The following is a 14878-nucleotide window of genomic DNA, read 5'->3' as shown; positions in this document are numbered from 1 at the left end:
TTTTGAGTTCTTTATGATCAGTTAAGATATGGATGCTTCATTTGAGCAAGGTTTACACAAAGAATGATCATGTGAAGTATGTTTAATAACAGTAAAAAGTATTATTGGTCGGCGAGATGAGATGTGTAGCAGTGGTGTACTACAGTGCTAATACTACAAAAAATGGCATTATTGATGTAGTTGTATCCGAAAACGTCTTCTTTTTTTTTCGAAAATTTGGTTTTTTGTATGAAGATCTTCTGGTAATCCGTGCACCGCACGGAAATCTGAAACTTCCTGAAAATCTTCATACAAAAATCGAATTTTTAAATTGTTTTGGACTAAACAACATTAATAATGTCGAATTTTTCAAACTTAGCACTCTCCAACGCTCAAAAGTCACGGCATAAAGGCAATGCGATTTAAATGTACAGTCTGATCACATAGATAACCGTTTGAGTGCCAAAAAAATTCATACAGTTGCTTGTAAAATGCCACCAAAAAAACATTATTTTTTTAAAACCCCATAAATTCTTTGAATTTTCAAGGATTTCGATAATATTTTCGGTGTTTTATTAAAGAATATTGGTTTAGGATCACGCGGAGGAGGATCCCGAAGTCCAGGCGTTTCGAAAAAATGAGAATTTTACGTACAGACGTACGCGCGAATCAGAACACGACTGATGTGGTAAAATTTTCAGAAGTTGACCGGTCCGCGGTGACAAAAAGTTTGGAGACCACTCATCTAGAGCCAGTGAGATTATGGAACCCCCAATTGGGGTACGTTGTGAGACTGAAGGTAGTGGGAAGGGGAAGGAGGAGGAAAGTAGAGAAGTAAGTGGCTATTCAGATCTGGTCACCAAACACAGTCAAAACCATTTCAATTCTGAATGGTGGTATTACAACAGGGCAAAACTGAGAGTATCTTCCACTGTGGAACGTGCCGCAAATATACTACATATTATTTTTATATAGGAATAATATTTAATAATAAGAAGCTGGGCGTACTGTACAGGCCCCGCAGATACTTTAATAGTACACAACTGCTGACCCTGTACAAATCGCAAGTGCGCCCTACTGTCGAATTTGGCAGCCATCTCTGGTCCGGAGCCCCTAAATACCTGAAAAAAACCCTTGACTCTGTGCAAAAACGGGCAGTCCGTTTGATAGATTCCCCAATCTTAACAAACGGACTGCAATCTTTAGAGCACAGGCGTCAGGTAGGTATGCTGTCCTTGTTCTATCGGTATTACAATGGAAGATGCTCTGAGGAACTAGCGTCATTGATCCCTTCGGCACCGGTGCGTAGTCGGGATACACGCCAAACGCGCGCCCAACATTTTTACACGGTTGACATTTGTCACATGAGAACGAGTCGCTTCTACGATTCGTTCTTAGGTTCAACAGCTCGGCTGTGGAACGAACTGCCGGCCTCTGTGTTTCCTCCCTCCTACAACTTGGGACTCTTCAAGACCCATGTTCACTCCTTCCTCTCCACAAAAAGACCCTCCACACAGCATCCCCAAAGATGACATAGGCCCTGAGGGAAATTATTTTCTTCAGGGCCTCCTGTGTGGAGTTAAAATTTAAAAAAATTTGGCTAATTTAAGTATATGTTTTCGTGAAAAATTACCTCAAGGGCGCTGTCTTATAAAATTATATACATTTATACAGGGTGTTCGGGGGGTAAAGTCCACAAACTTCGGAAGGTGATTCTACATGATGGTGGAAGAAAAAAAGATGAGGAGTACATAGTTAGGCCCAGCCTAACAAAAACCGACTCCTAGTAATCTGGTGAAGCATAAAAGTAACAGAAATGGAGTGCATAAAAACATCTACAAACTGTAATATCCTTGATATTAGTTTATAAATATATTTGACGGCCGGCGTGGTCTAGTGGTATACGCTTTCGACTACAGATCCGAAGGTCGCGGGTTCGAACCCGGCGTGCGCAAATAAAAAAAATTTTATTTGATTAATTTGTGTTATTTCACAATTAATTCATTTAAAATAATATATAGTATATTTGCGGCACGTTCCAGAGTGGAAGATACTCTCAGTATCGCCCTGGTGTAAGACCACCATTCAGAATTGAAACGTTGCTTGAAATGGCTTTAGCCGTGTTTGGTGACCAGATCTGAATAGCCAGGTACTTCCCCACCTTCCTCTTCCCCATCTCCCTCCCCTCCCCAATACCCTCAGCCTCACAACATACCCCAATTGGGGATGCCATAGTCTCACTGGCTCCAGACGGGAGCAGTTGGGACTCTTGTGCGGTAATACTGTAAAAAAAAAAAAAAAAAAAAAAAAAATAAGCCCACCCTTAGATGGAACTAGATTAGTCTATTAGGTTACCCATAGATGGCGTTTAGTTGTAGAGTATTGTAGATTATTATTCAGATTATTCCAACTGCCCGCTAATAAAGATACTATCACATTGAAAGTCCGAGTCTTTAGTTGAAGCTGGAGTTTTATTTAATGAGAGTTTGAGAGAAACCCGGGAAACGAAACAAACTTTGGAGAAAATGCATATATACCAATGATAAGCATGTCTTGGTCACTTCAACTCTGGTTGAGCAAACTATGCTATTTCCTTTCAAGTTCTGCTCTATTTTGATATTACACTATCGTAATAATGATGCAACTATGCTATTTTACAATCTGCTTTCCTTAAGTTACTATTCATCATTCACATAGTTAACTCTTTCCACTTCCTCCAGGAGTTGGGAGATCACCCCGGTGAGGTGAGATGGAGCTCGGACGGGCGACTTCTCTAGCTCCTTCTCGTCACTCAGTTCCCGGATGGTCTTCCTGGCTTCGATAAGCTGAAACATTTATACACATTGGTTCAATAGAGGCAATTCGGAAATTGATTGAATGAGACAAGGGTAGGCAAAGAGGATAACCCACTACACAACTCTTAGCACACACTCCTTGCTTCATCCACAAGCATACATCCTCTCGTATATATTCTTCTATCATACTGATTTTCGGCAAGATCCCATCTCTTCCTGAGGCGACTGCCAATTGCTTGTGTCAAATATTCTCAAGACACTGCTTTCTCCGCTTTATATAATATCACCAGGGTGAGTAAAATTTTGGCACTCCTTGTCAAAATCAAAGTCTAGGTAGATGATCACTCTAATTAATAATGATTTGTATTTTAGGACAGCGCCGTTTTTATGAAATATAATTTCTGTTATAACGATGGGTCATGATCCATTATGTGAAGGGCAGAAACCACGGTACCAGCTTAATATTTTCATACTGCTCAGAGTCGACTCAATTGAATGTGCAGCTCAATTGAATGCGAACCGTGAGCTCGGAGCTTATGAGCAATGAGAGTGCTCGCCCATACGGCTCCCCCGATTGGTTCCCAGTTTCCAGTGGTGCGCTGCCTTTTTTCCACAAGAAAAATAACATGCTAGGTAGTTGGCAGACGTCGGACTGTCAGACGCTGTTCACGTCTCTGAGTAAGTTATAACAATTACTTGGATAATTTTAATGGAGCTATTTTCCTAAAATGCCTCCTGATAAAAAAAGAGTAACCATTCAATTGAGCTGTGCTACGATTTACCGGGAGTCGTCCGAATACATCTCATCAAAAAGAGATGGCCGAATTGTGCGGCTGGTTCACGAACGACTCGTCGCTAATGAGATAGGTATTATCAGCGCCTTGGCAATTCGATGCCCGGAGCTGACTGCTCCAACTGCCGCGTAGGGCCGTCCCTGTATTTCATACAATTCTATCAGCAACTAAAGAGGGAAATTTTGGGCTAGTCACCTGAGACAAGTTTTGGAAAACAATCTATTTATTTTTATTTCAAATGTATAGTTACAGAATCTATGTTACTCATACCTTTTTAAAATCAGCTATATTCGTAATAATTTTTTGCATTTTGCTTTCGAAATCCAAATCCCTCGTCTTGCTTTGAGACACGTCTCTGACGGCTTCAAAATTAGCTTTAAATACTTCCATGGACTGAAGACACTTTTCCAAGGCTTCTCGGGAGGTTTTCTCAGAACTTTGTTTCGTAACTTTGGCCAAACTCTCTGAATATCCGTTGTCTAGAGGCATTGGTTTTGCATTTGCCTTTAATGTTTCAAGATTTGCAATAATAATGGTTTTATGTGTCGCTCTTGTTTGGGCCATTTGCGCTTCAGTCATATCAATAATTTTCGGCTTAGATTTCAGGAAATCTTCAAATCTACCGTCTGTTATATTAGTCAGCATATCATCGGCAACATATCTGTAGGTCGAGCAAGCATCGGCGTTCTTGCTGTCTTCATGCAAGCCTACTATTTCTGATCTAACTTTACGATATTCATTTTGTCTCGAGGTTACTTCGTCCGAAAATGCGAGAGGGTTGCAGAGCTCCGGCATTCCTGAAACTACCGATGATATAAGCGGGAACAGTTTAGGGTCGCACATCTTGAAAATTTTAAAGTATTGATTACAAAACAAAAAGATATTTCAAACAAATTTCAGTTAGAAATAAAATTGACAGATGTAAAATGTTGCCATATGATAAATATATTTTTGTTTTTAACTCAAGTATCTACGTGTGTAAATAATTTGTTCAAAAACCTATTTCATGCGATTGGGGGTACATCGCTTCGATAATTCATGAAGTATTTTCAATAGATGGATTTATTTATGCCATCCCTTCCGGGGTATAAAAATTGAGACGAGCATTTTGTTTACACTTTGAGTTAATTGTGGGATTCTACGCTTTTCAATAAACTGTTGCTAATTTTATAAAGTTTCGATTAAGTGAAATTTATTTTGATTTAATTAAACACTCCTTGTTATTTTATAAACCTGCGCATTCATATTTAAATCTATAACAATAGAATAACGAATTAAAGTTGTATGTAGTTTGAAAATCAGTTTTTAATGGTACTATTTTGAAATGAGAGATTGATCAATAAAGTAGATTCACTTTATGATAGCCGTTTGTCCTTTACGTGAAAATTTCAATTAGTTGCCCTATATTCCAAATGCGCAAGGCTGCCCGTATTGATTTTCGCCTTCGCACAAGATGTTCGATTCAAAACAATGATTAATATTGTGTCCAGTCCCTCGAATATAAAAATTAAACAAGCCCCGACACGAATATAAAAATTAGAATAAATTTAAGAAGAATAAATAATAGCAAAATGATTTATTTTGAGCGGTTTGGCGTGATAAAGTCTCTGCGCGGAGAGAAAGAGACGTAGGTACTGTTCGAATTGACACTCCTAAAGAAACCGGGCGCCTGCGCTGTTGTATCTCCACCATATTGAAAATCGGTAAACGTCCAAAAGGATATCGGGTCGGATTCTCGTCAAACGTTTTTCATAAAACCCGGTGCAAAATGGCCGGGAATACGGGCATGGAGCAACTTATTCCAATCGTGAATAAGTTGCAAGATGCTTTTACTCAATTGGGTGTCCACATGCAACTGGATTTGCCACAAATTGCTGTGGTGGGCGGTCAGTCAGCGGGCAAGAGCTCCGTTTTGGAAAATTTCGTCGGAAGGTAAAATGTCAATACATTAATGTTTACAAGTAATATTTTATGTTTTATCCGTATTCCAAGCCCCACAGACTTGCGATATATTTCTATTTACTTTAAAATTGGTATATTCGCGACATAAATGACGCATGACAGATGACTTTGACAGTTTGACCAAACCTCTGCCATTGTTTATGAGGATGATTTTCCCATTTTAATTCTTCTCATTGACATAAGTTGATAGAAAAGTAATTAAGTCATCAGATAATCCAGGTTTCCACCCATGTTTTTCTTAGTTAAGTAATCTACCAAGTAAGTACCACTATGAATGAGTCAATCTGTATACCTACATGACGTTTCCTCATTTAATTAGAAACGAAGAGGAGCATTGTTTTTAATTATTATTGCAAATATCCGACTTGTCGCAATAACGCAATTTCTCCAATTGTGCAATTTACACATTAAACAGTGCAATCATTATACCGATTAATTCAGTTGGAAATATTTGTTATTTAAAACATAGAATCATTGAAAGTAATCCTTGAATCTTTACATTACTCGTTTTTTCATTTGTTATGACAACTCCCCCTAACAAAGTAAGGAGTGTATCATTTTTCTATTGAAATTCGAGGCAATTTTGTTAACATATAATTATAATTCTGCAAAGATAAAGAAATATATTATAGTATTTTATTTGAAAACAACATTAATAAAATTTTCAATGGCTGTTGTAAGCAAAATAAGTGGAATATTTTCATAATGGGTTATTGTGAGAATGCAGATAAAATTGAGTTGTATAATCTTCAATCCTGAAGTGACATAATAATTTTAGTTTTTCTTACGCATACAATTTGAATAGGCTATGTATAAAAAATATTTGAATTGTGGGTAAATATACAGAAAATAGGGACATGCTTAATATGCGCATTTTATTTTAAAAACACTTTTATTAGTTAGATAATAATGAGAAGTAAAATTTTCAGTTTCCGGAAATGGTAATATTCCATTTTAATAGCTATTTCTTTAAAAAAAACAGATAATTTGACGTCTTTTCTTCACGCCATGTTTTGTCATAATAAAATTAAAATAGTTTTTCTTTTTTTAATTAAACCCAAACTAAGAACCTATTTTAGGATCATAAATTAATGAGAGAAGAAAACAACTTTCACATCAATAACAATGGTCGCCAACTGAACAATAATTTTAAACTGTCCCTCTCTTCTGTTTGTTTACCAAATTTTCAATGGCTGTTTAACCCCTATTGTGCGGCTGGCTACATTAGCAGTACAGTGAAATAGTGACTACCTTGAGGTGTTCTGCAGTGCGCAGTGTATAGAGCTAGTTTTTAGACATTTTGAACGCATTTCGTTAGTGTCCATGAAAATTCCAAAATAAAAGTTATTTAAATTTAATTTTCAATATTAAATTTGTGTTTGAGATATTTAATACATTTTACCCGTCCCATAGGGGAAGGGTTAAGTATGAAAAATGAATGGAATAATTTTATAATAAGTCGTGGGAATGAAGATAAAATGGAGTTAAATTTTTCAATCCTGATGTCTGATGTGACATAATAATTTTCGTTTGTCTGACAGAAACAAATTGACAAAAGCTATTTATGAAAATTTTTGAATTGTGTATGAAAAATGGTAGACCAAAGGTACATTGATATATTTCAGTTTTATTATATAATTTTTTTCAGTATAATTTTGGTTCTTATTGATTTTATGTCTCCACTGACACTGTCTTTCTGTCTGTCTGGCTGTTATGCAAAACTTCCTTGGCATTATAACCTACTAGGTTAGATTAGGTTTGTACTAGTTAATAAATAGTTTGTGTTATATATCACTGCAAATTAATTGACGTTGAAATTTAACAATGCGTTTTAAAATCAGCCCCGGGCTCGTTACGCATTGAAATTTTTCATTCTTTAATTATTTACAATTGGTGTATTTGGGCTATTAATCACCATTATTTATTTATTTTTATTAAGGTGAACAAATAGAGTTAGAATTTTCATTTTTTTTATTTTTATTTCTGTCATCTTTGGGGATGCTTTATGGAGGGTCTTTTAAAAGAAAAGAAGAAGCAAACCTTGCTCTTGAAAATACTCTACAAAGTGGTAAGCCGCAAATCACTCCGCAGCCGAGCTGTCGAGTACACCAAGGAATCATAAAAAACAACTAATTATTCTGCGAAAGTGTTTGGCGTGTTTCGCAACTGTGCTGAAGGGATCAATGACATTTTCCTTCAGCATAACCTGTCTGTGCTCTGTAGACTGCAATCTCGATATATTATCCTAACTTTTGAGCTAACTGCACTCGTACTTCCAAATAAGTATACAACTTTTATTTGCAAAGTTACGCAAGAAACTTACCAACAGTATCATGATTTCGATTGTGAGTCTGTCCGTGTAACTCTGGTTCAACGAACTCTAATTTGTTTTGAAATTAAGTGCCATTTTCAAAATTGGTGAAGAAGTTAAATTTAAACAAAAGAATCGAAGCAATAAAGTACCTACCTATAAAATAATGTTAATTTGATTGTTGATTTCAAAATTGGAAATGATTTGTCAATTCAGACCATCCCATGATTTTTCATCGGTCTGCTCTAGCACTTAAATTTGAGAGCTTGGTATGGGTACAACCGACCTAGATATCATTTATTGGATAACCAGTGCCCTTGCCATAGGTCACCCAAGCGGTTAATTACGTTTGGTGACTTAGCAGGAGTGCCCGGGTTCATAGGGTGAGGTAAATCTAGGTCTTGGCGATGGATGCATTTACCAACCTACTGCTTGGTAGGCCGGATCGGAAAGACTAGTTGGGGGAGACCTCTGACTTCTCCAACCAGACTTTATTGACCCATCGCCTTGAAGTCGCATTGCACAGCAGTGGGATGGATTCATACGTCTGTCTCTCCTGGACACACTGACACACAGATTCCTACCCACCCCTCATACATTTTTCCTTCGCAGAACTTCCTCTTCTTCCGTTCCGATTCTTTTTCTCAGAGCCTCCTTATGGAGCTAATGTAAAAAAAAAGCTTTGAGTAATTAATTAATGTATTTTTTTTACCAGATTTTAATGTATTTTTATTTTTCAGGGATTTCTTACCCCGAGGTTCTGGCATTGTCACCCGACGCCCTCTTATTCTACAACTTATCCACAACACTGCCGGTAAGTCGAAACATCTATCTATCTATCCTTATACGTGCTTGTCTGTTCCTCCAGCATCCTCCATTAATCTGATCTACGCGGCTATCGAATACGTATTATATCACATATCATCACCTTACTGCCAGAAGTCATTAACTAAAAATGTAAATGTTCGTTTGTTCAAAATCTTAAATCTCCAAAATTTCTTCACCGCTTGCTTTGAAATATTGACACAACGTTGCATTCGAATATGCGTGTGTTTCTATATACCTATACTATATAGATGTCATCTGTGTCTTTAAAAAAAAAAAAAAAACAGCACCATATGTTGGATGTAAAAGCAACACGCACAATTGTTTTTCTATCTGCACAGACCGACTGAGCTACAGCTAGTAAATTAATAAAATGATTAAAATCAACACCATCAAAAGATCTACAATCTTGATGATAATATGCACTTCAAAAAGATAACTTTCTTTTTATCACCGGACTCAAAAATTATAATTATTTATTTATTTACGCCTAAATAAATGAAAGTAAGTTCATATAATAATAGAATAGTAATATTATATTATTACGGTGACCTCTATAGATGGATCGCATCATACTGATCGTAATCGGCACCAAATCACGGTCGTCAATGGTTTTGCATCTTGCTTAATGCAAATCGTCTCAGGTGTGCCCCAGGGGTCGCATCTTGGACCACTCTTATTTAATATTTATATAATTGACATTTATATATACTTTAAAAATAGTTACTTCATTTTTTATGCGGATGACATGAAAATCTATAAAGCTATACAGTGTTTACCCGATTGTATGGAATTGCAAAGCAATCTTGATAATTTGTGCGCATACTATGAATCAAATTTATTGTCCTTAAACATATCTAAGTGTCACTCGATTACGTTGTCTAGAAATAGAAACAAAATCATCTATCCACTTAAATCAACTTGAACAACAAACCTTCACAACCTATGTCTACGTGTAAAGATCTAGGTGTTTACTCAGATAGCAAATTAATTTTCGATAAGCACATCGAACACATTATATCAAAATTCTACTGGTGCTAGGTTTCTTATTAAGAATATGCAAAGTTTTCAAAAGTGCTAAGACTCTAGAAATGTTGTTTTGTTCATTGGTCAGTAGTCCACTGGAGTATGCTTCCACAATATGGAATCTTCAATATAAGGTATACAGAATAAATTTTCGAAACATTTACTCAAGAAATACAAAACTACAAATAATATGTTAACTTTACAAAAAAGACGCACATTGTCAGTATAAAATAGATAGTCCCGAAATAATAAAATAGAATGTACCGAATTGCTATCCGTCATTGGTTTAAATGCTCCAACGAGGCGTACCAGGCACACTACACTTTTTCATATTGAAGCCAACAATACTAATGCAGCAAACAACTCAGTAATTACTCGCGCAATCACAACTTACACCCACTATGAAAAATTACTACATTTAGACATCTTTCATGATTCCTTTCTAACATATAAAATTAACTTATTAAATTTCTTAGCGTGACATATTTCAAAAATACTTTCACATAATTTTTCAAAACTTCTTTGTATTAACAGTCAATTACACATACCTATTACTTACTCATACATTAATTTAAATTTAAATTCATTGATTTTAACTTAAAATCATTAGTTAAGGGCATCGGGCGTATTGAGAGTATATTTCTTAAAGACGCTGTCAGAAGGCGGGAAAGTTTTTGTATATTTCCACTTTGCAATAAAGCAAACAACACTTTCAGAAAACTAAAAATGTATTTAATGTACGTTTCTTCAAAATCTTATATTTCCAAAAGTTCTTCAAAGATTGGTTTAAATTTTGACATGACGTTGCGTTCGAATACGCATGTTTTTTTTTTGTACCTTTTTCCACCATCTGTTGGACGTAAAAGCAACATTGTTTCTCTATCTGCACAGAAAGACTGAGCCACAGCAACGCGTGGCGGGGTACAGCCAGTATAAAATTAACATATAATTTTTTAATATTAAAATTTTAAATGCAAACATAAAAAGTTTATTTTTTGTCTAAACACTGAATTAAAATATCTGATCAAAAAACCCTCATTTCAATAAACAAATAATGTATTATAAACATTATTGTCACCTTATTTTTTTTCACTTCTTGTAAAAATAATCAATAAAAAATTCACAAAGTTTCAAGAATTGAGGTCGGAACCTTTGTTTTCATAGAGGTGTACATTTTAATACTTCTGTGATTAATTTCTAGATTTGAATATAAAGCGTGGTGTTTTCTTTTTCTAACACCGTTCAGATCATGTTTCTAACCATGAAAGTAAGAGAGACACAACCCTGTTGTACGAGACCGTATGAGCTGGTCCCAAAAAGGAAAAAATTTGTCAGAGGGGTTAGTTATTTATTTGCTTATTGGGAATGGCCCACATGCGTTGTGCGGACTGTCTGAGGAATTTGGTCATCTGATCAAATGCAGCCAATAATCAGTAGTAAATTTGAGTACAGGAACCACGTCACGCCTTTGTAAGCAAGTTGCTCGTTCAGCTGCGTCGCTCTGTCGACCTTAAGTTTATTGACATTGAATACCAAGAAACAGATATTCAAAAGCATTTTCTTACTTATTCTATAGCACGGAAGGGTAGAGGCAGGCAGGGAGGATAGAGAACCACACATCACTGTCCAGATACCGCTATAGGGTGGGTCAGAAAGTTGGGTGGATTTGAAAGTTACATATTAAGACCCCAGATTCCGAATTTCTATCAATTTATGACATATTTCCCTTGAACACTTTGAGTTTTAAGCTCTAAAAAAAATTAAAATCATTTTTTTAAGATAATCTCTGTACATTTGCCGAGCCTAAAAAGTAACTACAGGGTTTTCCAATAAGAGGTGTTATTTTGATATTCAATCGTAAAAGATCAATGGTTTCGTTGCTTGTGTGGCACGTAGCGCCGTATTGTTGAATGTAAACGTTGTCCAGATCAATACCATCCAATTCCGGCCATAAAAAATCATTAATCATCTCTCGATAGCGCAATCCATTCACCGTAACTGTTGCTCCAGCCTCATTTTCGAAAAAGTAAGGTCCAATGACTCCGCCGGACCATAAAACGCACCAAACTGTCACACGTTGAGGATAGAGAGGCTTTTCAACAATAACTCTTGGGTTTTCCGAGCCCCAGATGCGACAATTTTGCTTGTTGACGAAGCCACCGAGGTGGAAATGGGCCTCATCACTCAAGATGATTTGCATTTGATTCTCTCAAGTGAATTTTAATAATTTCAATGAGTTGTTGAAGCGTGTATCGTTCCATTTTTATTAATGGCGGAGTTTCTACTTGTCAAATGTGTTTTGAAGCTGTTAAAATGACAGTTTCAAAAGTAACATCTACCAAAATAGCGGGCTATTCAAAATAACACCCCTTATTGGAAAACCCTGTACATTTGCTGGGCCTAAAAAGTAACTATATGAAATTCCCTTGATAGAATAAAAAATCGCAAAGTATGCTCCGAAAATTATTATGAACACATTTTTTTGCTGTTATTTAATGTGTTATGGATATGAAAAAATTCACACAGTTTTTTAAATGCTGCTTTAGGCTAACAAATATAAGCAATAATTAGTCGCCTGAGATATCAATACAAATTGAAAATATCTCCCGAGTAAAAATAAATGCCGCCAACGGGAATTGAACCCAAACCTTCTGATGTCCGGTCAGGTGCTCTGAAACCACTGAACTAAGTCGGCTTATTTCCAACACGCCAAATGATTCAAAATGTATTAGTACCTCAATCAATAATTACTGCTTATTATATTTTTTCCAACAGTAATCAACCAACTTTATTTTTGTAGGAAAGGCTTTGTTAGTGCTAAATTTCTCACTAGATGGCGTTGAGACATATTATATCTTCATTTGTTGTTGAAGTATTTTTGTCTTATAAACATTAGTTTATCAATTAAAAATAATAGCTGCTTTAAGGTCGAAACACATTATTAAAACCCGACGCGACCCGATGAAACGCGATGCGTGTTGAGTCGAATCAAATGTATTGTTTTCTTATGACCAGAAACACACTATGAACATCCGACGCGACGCCATGTCGGATGTTCATAGTGTGTTTCTGGTCATAAGAAAACAATACATTTGATTCGACTCAACACGCATCGCGTTTCATCGGGTCGCGTCGGGTTTTAATAATGTGTTTCCACCTTTAAGCATTTGTCAAGAGACTTTTGCTCTATTTTAATAAAGTTTTTTTTAATATTAAAAGTTTTTAATATTAGTGCACTCCCTCTAACATTCGTAATTATATATCTCCCTTTCAAAACATCTTCTTTTGAACGCTTACTACGGAGTTAATACTTAGGCTATTTCTGCCCGAATATTGGACTTCAACTGGGCAGTTGTAGTTGGATTCGACACGCGATATGAGTTTTCCTACAAAAATCTTGTTTACTAGTGCCACTGACACATTCGACATATGGCGTGTCGCTCCGTCTTGTCGGAACCTTGTCATACTGTAGTAGGCTTCAAAAAAATTCTTGTAATATTGTTGTGTACCGGTCAGAACTAACAGTGCAAGAATCGCAATTTTTATAAAAATTCTTCACACGACACTCACGCTGCACACCCGTGAAACTCTCCATCACGGCAGAGTTTCCAAGAACTGAGCTACTAATTTCCACCACCCGCGCTCTGCCCTTGCATACCGTCCAGACACAATGTTGATTTTAAAATTGCATGTATCATTACGCTATCTCTCACGTTTCACCTTACTCCTTCAACAGTAGCCCAGTCCTTTTAATAAAGTTCACCAGATTTGTCGTTGGGTATTTGACCATGTATCCGGCACCCCAAGCATCTAAGCCTTCTTCCCGACACAGCGGAACATTGGCAACATTATATGAAAGATGTTACATTTCTAGCAAGCCATTGGCTAATGAATACATTAAATAATTTCCAGAGGTGCGGCGAAAATTTTTCATTGATAATTTCTATATTTTTTATACATTAAATAATTTCGCGAGGTGCGGCGAAAATTTTTCATTGATAATTTCTATATTTTTTCACGGGTGCGAGATGATAATTAATAATTTCCGCTAATAAAAAGGATAAATTTAAGTAAGATTGTCTTAAATTCTTCCATTCTCTATTCACAATTATCTCTCCGGACCGTAACTAATTATTATGACCTTATCAATGTTAACACAAAATAATAAGACATTTTTTGTTGTTGTTGTAATTTAAGTTTTTTTTGCTCTAACGATTATGCTTGTGGCTTAGTGGTAAACGCACTTGGTTTTGTATCTGGAGGTTCTGAGTTCAAGTCCCAGAGCAATAAAACAAATGCATATTTGCCAGTATACAATTTCAAAATTAAAATGATTATGTAATGTGAAATTTGCGTAAAATTGAGTGTGAAATTACAGAAGAGACAGATTAAATTACAGATAAGATCACATTTACTTGAGAAAAAATTATTATTTCATTTATAATAAATAAATGCGATTGTGTTTACAATGTTTCAATAAATAGTTTTAACAGTTTTTCTCCTATTCTTACAGATTAACTTTTTTCAAACTTGGTCACCTTTCGATTAACGATGAGTGCCGATTTGAATTTTTCGACATTTGAATAATCCCCGTTGATTGAATAAAATGGTAATTCTCGGCCCGTTTCAGCTTTTGAGCAGAGAATCGGCGTTAAACAGGGATCGTTCGAATGTAAAAAATTCAAATTGGCGCTGATCGTCTTTCAATTAAATACAACAAATTTTTATATCACCATTAGCCAAACTGAGGCATACGATTAAGTGAATCGTAAACTTTTGGCAGGGCATGTCAAGAGTTGGTATAACAGACGGTAGATATTCTCAGTATCACCCTGGTGAAAAGCTGCCATCTAGAATCGAAACGCTGCTTGAAATGGCTTTAGCCGTGCTTGATGACCAGATCTAAATAGTCAGGTACTTCCCCACCTTTCTCTTCCCCATCTCCTTCCATTCTCCACCACCTTCAGCCTCACAACATACCCAAATTGGGGATGCCTATATCCCACTGTCACCTCCAGACGGAGCAGTTGGGACTCTTATACGGTATTCATAAAAATAAAAAAAAATGCAGAGGAAAATATATATTTGTAAAAAATTATCTATCCTAAGTAATTTCCTCAGGATACTTACTTAAAGTCAGAGAAATGTTTTTTATCCCACTCTCTAATGTTAAATATGATATAATG

At 36.0% G+C, this 14878-nt stretch overlaps 2 protein-coding genes across 7 annotated transcripts in view; one reads left to right on the top strand and one right to left on the bottom strand.

Moving 5' to 3' along the window:
* Positions 1–2326: 2326 nt before the first annotated feature.
* LOC149414656 (uncharacterized) lies at positions 2327–4453 on the bottom strand. Its single transcript, XM_089643447.1, has 2 exons — positions 3839–4453; positions 2327–2804 (listed from the first exon to the last, which is right to left on the bottom strand). The coding sequence occupies exons 1-2, from the start codon at positions 4409–4411 to the stop codon at positions 2658–2660; spliced, it is 720 nt and encodes a 239-aa protein (XP_089499573.1). The 5' UTR covers positions 4412–4453; the 3' UTR covers positions 2327–2657.
* Positions 4454–5228: 775 nt separating this feature from the next.
* Positions 5229–14878, top strand: part of shi (dynamin-1 shibire) — a 74303-nt gene continuing 64653 nt past the window's right edge. For all 6 annotated transcript variants that reach the window (XM_089643493.1, XM_089643494.1, XM_089643492.1 and 3 more), the window contains exons 1-2: positions 5229–5500; positions 8582–8655. In XM_089643493.1, coding sequence (XP_089499619.1) covers positions 5337–5500; positions 8582–8655 — 238 coding nt within the window. In that variant the 5' untranslated portion in view covers positions 5229–5336. The remainder of the gene's footprint in view (positions 5501–8581; positions 8656–14878) is intronic.

This window comes from Hesperophylax consimilis, chromosome 19, assembly GCF_061612785.1.
Source record: "Hesperophylax consimilis isolate HC1 chromosome 19, BYU_Hcon_1.0, whole genome shotgun sequence".
Lineage (NCBI taxonomy): Eukaryota > Metazoa > Arthropoda > Insecta > Trichoptera > Limnephilidae > Hesperophylax > Hesperophylax consimilis.
This window is presented reverse-complemented; position numbering and strand designations above follow the sequence as displayed.

What these genes read in the sequence shown, in the direction of transcription:
- LOC149414656 (XM_089643447.1), bottom strand. Translation starts at nt 4,411, where the DNA reads ATGTGCGACCCTAAACTGTTCCCGCTTATATCATCGGTAGTTTCAGGA. An exon ending in ATATAGCTGATTTTAAAAAG is followed by an intron (nt 2,805 to 3,838) that starts GTATGAGTAACA and finishes TAAATGTTTCAG; the next exon opens with CTTATCGAAGCCAGGAAGAC.